The 7,020-nt window shown below is 50.3% G+C and overlaps 1 protein-coding gene across 1 annotated transcript in view; it reads left to right on the forward strand.

Moving 5' to 3' along the window:
- The first annotated feature begins 69 nt into the window (after window positions 1–69).
- The window catches only part of ATOH1 (atonal homolog 1 (Drosophila)), an 8,380-nt gene continuing 1,429 nt past the window's right edge, over window positions 70–7,020 (forward strand). Inside the window, exons 1-4 of the mRNA XM_010561036.1 lie at window positions 70–666; window positions 4,209–4,349; window positions 5,839–5,972; window positions 6,658–6,919. Of these exons, the coding sequence (XP_010559338.1) occupies window positions 70–666; window positions 4,209–4,349; window positions 5,839–5,972; window positions 6,658–6,919 (1,134 nt within the window). The remainder of the gene's footprint in view (window positions 667–4,208; window positions 4,350–5,838; window positions 5,973–6,657; window positions 6,920–7,020) is intronic.

Consider the following 7,020-nt stretch of genomic DNA (forward strand, 5'->3'; position numbering starts at 1 on the left):
CCCGCGGCGGCCGGGGGAGCCCCATTTCCCGGGAGACGGGGCGGGCCGCGCCGCTATGCCGCCGGCATAATGGCGGGGGCCAGCGCCGTGTCACCTCTTGTGTGCGCTTTCCAAAGAGGAGCCCGGGCGTGGCGAATGGGACACAGACCGCCATTGTGCCGGCGACACTTTAATCGCCCACACCTACAATATTCAACCTGTTGCCGGCACAGGGGCAGCCCCGGGGCGCACACCCCACCCGAGGGGCTCGGGGGGAGGACGGGGACGGGTCGGTGGGCTTCGCCGCCGTCTCACGAGGGTAAGGCTTTGGGGGGAGCACCTTCGGTTGGGTGGCCTGGGCTCTGCGAGCCCGACTGGCAAATGGTGCCCACCAAGCAGCTGCGCCACCAAAACGGGTGCCCCGAGCCGGGGAGACCCGTCTTGCTGGGAGAGGTAGGAGAGAAACGCCTGCATGGCCATCCCAGCAGGCTGTGGCAGGGCACGGAGGGACCTGCGGAGACACCAGGCTTTTGTTTCGCAAAGCAGCTTTTGCTGGACGTTGCTTTCGCGCTGCCTTCCCGGCAAGACATCGTCTCCTCGCGCTCTCACTGGGATGCAGGTGTACACAGGCCTGCAGCAAAAATAATTTCTAGTGGCATGGATGCAGCAGCCATGCAGAAGCAAGAGGTAGGGTTTTGTGCTCACAAACGAGGCAGGGTGGGATGGTGGTTACTCCTGCCAACCCCCCCTCCAAAGCTGAGCTGCTCGGGTTCTCACACTGAACACTTGTGTGACCCACACAGGGGATGTCATGTGGACTGTGAGAGCTATACACCCAAGCTAGTGAAAACTGGGGGTTCCTGATGAAAGCTCTCAAGCGCCTGGCCTCACCAGGCCATCAGCTGTGCCTAGCCTCGCCTTCTACCTCAACATAGCTTTTGCACGCTGCAGATGAGGCTTCACCCTGTGGGAGTTCCTAAAAATTTACAGAGTTCAAAACATCCTGCTTGCCTGGAAAATAGAAATGCTTACGAACTATAGCAAGTCTCCCTCCAGCTCCAGAGCAAACCGATCTGCAGCCCGGGGTTATGCCAGAGGTACAGATCTTGCCACAGGCAGGATTTTGCAAGCCTGCTGCCACAGGAGAACTGCTTCCCAAGAGCTACAGGACTGCAACTGAGCATCACTGCCTCTGAACATAAGCAACGAGGAAACCCATCGCAAGCACTGCAAACAATGCTCAGCTGAAGCTGTCTGTTGTCTGATAGACTGGAAAGAGTCTTCTGCATGGCTTGGCATTTTGAGATGCCCCTAAAGCTTAAGCCTCTTAAAATGCTTAGTTTTTGTCATACGTAGGATTTGTTTAAGAGCACTTTCAAATCTTTCTGTGCTGGGGGATATATGGGTATCTTAACCCCATGCAAAAAAAAAAAAAAGAAGAAAAATTATTCTGGTTCTACTTTTTTAACAAGTATTTTAAAAAATCTGAAGACATCCTAATTTACAAGGTAGTAGATCACATGAAGATGTCTTCAGAGGGGTTTGTTTTCACAGCCTTTCACAGGGGTAGTTCCTGAAAGTTGTGTTGCTGCTGTGTTGTGTTGGAAATTGATTGTTCCTAGAAGCCCCCGTGATCTTTGCTGTCAGGGATTAAACAGGAAGATTTCCTATGGATGGCAAGGTAGTATTTCTTCTTGGCTGACGAGTGCTTCTTTCATGGGGAAATGCTGTTTGCTCTGGGGGATTGATGTAAGGTGCTGATCAGCACCAGCTTGGGTCCATTTGCTTGCTTTTCTCCCCTTAGAGGGACCACTGTTCTCTGCATTATTTTGGTTTCTGTGACTGTAAATATTTACTCTTTGCATTTTAGACACCTTCTCTCCTCGGGAGACCTGCAACAATTCAAATTCCAGGCTGGTATTTCCACTGCTAAGAAACTTCCTTCAGGCACAGGGCTGCCTAATTGCCAGGAGCTTTGTGGGTGATGGATGCGAGAACGCCATATCGAAGGCCCAGTACGATTGAAGCACCCTCCCCACCCCACCCCCCGCTCCCAGGTTACTGCTCTAGTAACACTGTTGTTGAGAGGCAATGTCGACTGTTTAAGATTTCAGATTTTTCCTTTTTTTCCTCTTGCTTACACGTCAACTGTTATTTTTTTCCACTTGTCCACTGAAATACGTTATTACTGTGCCACAGAGTCTGCAAGCTAAATTTTTAGTTTATACTTCCAGCCTATGATTAGAATCTTTTCCCAGAGCAGACCTTTATAACTATACTCTGTGCAATGGCTAAAGTGACAGTGAAAGAGGGAATGCTGTGGCGATCACTTAAAAAAACAGGTCTAGTACCAGTTAATTCTATGTGCCTAGAAATCTGGAGTATTTACACTCCCTGGGTTCTGGTGCAAGAGACATTGAGAGCAAGTGGAGGTGACCAGATGTGATTTGAAGGGTATATATTGTCTCTGGATGGGTGAGTGGATGGATGGATGGATGTTAATACTCTAAACTTAAACCTGATAAAGTGGTGTTCTTATGCTGTAGAACTGTCGATGGCACTGTTCATTTTCTTGGTTAAGTGATTTTTATCAGTAAAACATATTAAGTAACAGCCTAATGAAAGCATGCTAGACAACACTTGTTTTTAAAGCACTTTCTAACACACAGTGTCTTAAGCAAGGACAGTTATTGGCGTTCTGTTGTTGCTCATTTCAAGAGTGACTAAAATGATGGACCTGTGGGTGGTGCGTGTGAGCACACACAGGCCCAGCAGAATTGCTCCTGCTGCAGAGGGCCAACAAACTATACCTGGAATAACATCACTATTAAAGACACGAGGAGCTCAAGGATGGGGAAAGTGTAAAGCCTCCGACATACGCAGATCCCTTGGGTCTGATACTAGTGTTTCCATTGCATTAAAGCAGTCTTGCACTGCAAGGAAAACCTTCCAATTCTGTGCAGGTTATAATTATTTTTAAAAGTCATTAACTCTTCTCCCTTCAAGAGCTTAGCTCTGGGATATACTTGGTAATGCAGATCCTAATCCAAAAGCTGCCCGTCTGAGCTACTGCCAGCTCTCTGGGTTACAGCTCCTGTCAGAAGCAGCAACCAAGCAAATGCAGACTTGTGTGCCTCCGTGGTCAGATTTTTCCGAGCTCAGGACGGGAGGAAACTGCTTGCTGCCTTCCATACCAGGTCCTCTGATCATCCAGGGCCATGGCAGTACTTACCAGACCATGGCAACAGCCCTGCAAGCCCCTGCATGATGGTCTCTGATGGTTTGGGTTTGTTTTGTTTTCCTGGAGGCCTGTTGTTGAACATGTCCCACAGCTGAGAAGTGTCCCAACTCTCCAAGACTTTGGTGGGACTGAAAGCATTTAGCAGTTTTAGTGGAGACTCTTTGCCAAGCCGAGTGTAAAAACAAGACAGTGTTTAAAACAAAGTGACTGAAGGAAAACTGTTATTATTAGTCATGCGTCCTTTAATATGAAGCTTTTTATTTTTAAAACATGAGCATAAGTTAAATTTGCAGTAACAGTTACAGCCATTTAAATAAAAGGGCAAAGAGTATGTAGGTGTAAATTCTATAGATAAGATTTCCAAGTATATTACAAAGCTGAATTCATTATGCCTCACAATGACCCCAGGAGGTAGGCAAGTATTGTTACAGCAATGCTTTGCATTTCTCTTGGAGGCAGTGGGAGTACTCGCGCTAGAATTAACTGTACCGAACAGAAAGTGTCTGCAGGGTTAACCCCAGAGCATCGGTCTGCACTAGATCTTTATGGGGCTAAATGACACCAGGAAATGGGAATTAGTTTTATAGACCCTCAAAGAGTCGAAGTGAATGACATCGGGTAATTTTAACGACCTGCCCAGGACGGTTGCTCTGCAGAAATGAGGACATGTCTGCTTCAGCGGCAACGTGGTCCTGATTATTCACGAGTGGAAAGGGGCAGGTTTCACAAACGCTGGAGTCCGTAGCAACATCCCAGGTACCTGGGCTTTTGCGTTCCTTCCAGTCGTCACTTCTAATGTGTATTTAAAACACATTTGACAGTAAAGCATCAAGGCACTGATCGTAGGAGGAGTCTGAGAAAGACTTGCTGCTGGCTCACTTGCTCTGAATAATGTAAATATGAACGCTTTCTTTGGGTGAATATTCCGATGGTGTAGTTGAGGAGAGTGAAAATTAGGCTGTGCATTGTCTTTATGTGTTTGTTGTAGCTCACTGTAGTAGCTTCTAGACAAGGTTTGCCATCCCAGGGTGCAGGTCGGCCACCAGGTGGGCAGGAATCCTCCTTCCCTCCTCTTGCTGGAGGCCTGGGCAGGTTGCGGTTGGGATTCAGCAAGGATTACCTGACCTCAGTAAGCGACACTCACACTTTGTCTCTATCCACTCGTGCGTTTAACTGCCTGAAGACCAGATCACAAGCCAGAGGAGGCACAGAGAGGGTCCCCCCCTGCTTTTCAAAAGGAAGGGAGGAAATGGGAGAACGTGTGGAGAAAGTGGGGCAAGGGAAGAGAAGGAATAAAATACTTCCTAACTGGTGGTGATGCCTGCAGAGCAGCCAGCTGATCTTGAAATGGGATTGAATGAGCAATTAGACTGTTGAGAACAGTTAAGTTGAGGGCTGGCCCACGTGCCTTGTGTGCTTTGAGTGCTTTGAAAATGTCTCTGGCTGTAATGATAGAGGAGGCTTTTTGCAAGTCTATTCTCCCTTCTTTTCGTAACCCATTTTTCTGTAACACTAATATGTGCCTGACCCAGAGTGGAGTTGCTGCCTCGGCCCTTAACGAGACTGGGAGCGGGGGGGGGGGAAGGGGGAAATCTGCATAAAGATATGGGGATAAGTTCAGTTTGTTTTCCTCTGAAAGCTTTGACACTTTCTTAGAGAGAGCAGATTCATTTTCAAGGCTTCCTACATTCCTGCTATTGTACAGTAAGTGTTTCAGACCGGTGTGCCTGTGTTTCCGACTCCCGTGAAGTTCCCTTTGCGGCAGGGCGTGCCTCGAACCGCTTCAAAAGAACCAACTTCTACAAAAGAAAAAAAGAAACTCAAGTAGGCTTGAACATACAAAGAGAGGGAGAAAGGGAAGAGAAAAGGGCCGGGCAGTGTTGAATACAAAATGAGTTCAGCCAGCCCCAGGAGTTCTTCATCACTTACATTTATCTTATTCTGGGAGAGCAGAGCTAAACCCAGCGCTGACATAAACCACCCTTTGCCTTTGACTTTGACTCAGAGTGCAGCCGTGGGCATACGCAGAGCAACGGGATTCAATGAAATAATTTTTTTCCCCCTCTGACCAGTAGTGTTGGTGGGGAAAACAGCTTTTTGTGCGTGCCCTTTCAAAGGCAAACTATCGAGCCAGTCTCAAATGCCTCCAGTTTCCAAGCGCACGCTCGCAAAACACACGCTTGGAAAATAAGCAGCTGGAAGTGTTTCTCAGCCGGACTGACGGTCCAAGGAGCATGCCAGGGCGTTAGGCTGATCTCCCTTGCGCCCCATAAAACCACTGCGGTCCTGCTAAGGGCAGCCCCACAGCAGCTGCCATGAGCCCTGGCCCTGCCGGGAGCATGGGGTACCCAGAGGCCAGGGCCCCTCCTGGGCACCAGTCGCCCCACATCCGCACAGGATGCTAATGGGACGCCGCTTCCCTCCATGCCCAGGGCCTTGGAAAGCAGGTGGCTTGTGGGCTGGAGGATTGGGCCTGCTGCCAGGGAGCAACAGGCCCATGGCCCACCAGCCGGGAGCAAGGTGTTTAAGACTTCAAGACCGCACCGCCATCGCTCTCTCCGTGCCTGCGAGCTTGCTAGGCGTCTGTGAACGTGTGTCAGTGGCTCCCGCTTTGCAAGGCTCCTGCTCATCTCCACACTTTGGCCCACGGTCCTCGCATTGAGCAGCTCGAAACAGGGAAGCGCAGGCTTAACCCCGGGGAGGAGGGTGCGGCGGGGCCCCTCGCAAAGCAGCCTTGTACCGCCTGGACCGGGTGAGGGAACACGTGGTGCCTGGCGACAGAAAGGAAAGCTGGAGGGTTGGGTATTTAGCTGGCAAACAGTACCATTCAGCACGGTGGAGAGAGGATTTTTTTTTTTTTTTTTTTTTAATGCTAAAAGCATCTACGTGTGTGCGGTAATACGATAGGAGCTTATAAAAGTTGCTGCCGGGTACAAATAGATGGCCTGCCAACTTCATGGATAATACACAGAAACAAGGCATAAACTTCTCCTCCTTTTTCATCTTTCTTACTAAGTAAACGTTTTCATTTTTTGATCAGAAATTGATGACTTGTTCGAGGAGGGGGAAGTCCGGCAGCTTTGCCTCTAAACCATAATTGCGAGCAGAAAAGAATAGTGAAGGCTTGCCTCGCTTTCTTTTTTAAAGAAAGCAAACCATCCACGTCGCGTTTGCTTGAAAACATCCAGTTGTTTGTGGAAGGTGGGCCCCAGGCGCCTGCAATGCGCTGAGCGCGCTCAGCCAGCCTAATAAACTAATAAGGTTGCTCATTTTATGTCACCACTGCACGGCTTTGAGCTGCTGTGCTCCCTCGCTCCCTCCTCGGCTTGCGAGTTATTCACGTTTGAAAAAACATATCTACCTCATACTGTGCCCATCACTTTGTTCTCAACACGCCTATTCACATGAGTAAACCTCCACTTTTCCTCTTCAAGCAGGCGGCGGTGGCGGGAGGGGCGGCTGCTCGGAAGGAAAGTTAGGATGCGTGCACGGAGTTATCATCGCCCTCCCCACCACCTTTGGGGAGCTATTGTTGGCCGAACAAAAGAACTTGCCGGCGGCGGATCGGGACCCTGCCGAAAACGTGGCAGCTCCGGGTGCACCGCCCGCCTGCTGTCCCGGCCGCACGCCCCGCCGTTTCTCACCCACCGCCTCCCGCGCGAGCCTCCCGCGTGTCCCCGCGGGGCTAACGCCGCTAGAGTCCGGGGCACACGCTCGGCAGCTTCGCAGCCAAACCCCTCCAAAGCCCCGCGGCGCTTCATTCGCGGCCGCCCGCAGCGCCCGGGGCGCCCCGCGGCAGC

Source organism: Haliaeetus leucocephalus, unplaced genomic scaffold (assembly GCF_000737465.1).
Source record: "Haliaeetus leucocephalus isolate CR32 unplaced genomic scaffold, Haliaeetus_leucocephalus-4.0 Scaffold140, whole genome shotgun sequence".
Lineage (NCBI taxonomy): Eukaryota > Metazoa > Chordata > Aves > Accipitriformes > Accipitridae > Haliaeetus > Haliaeetus leucocephalus.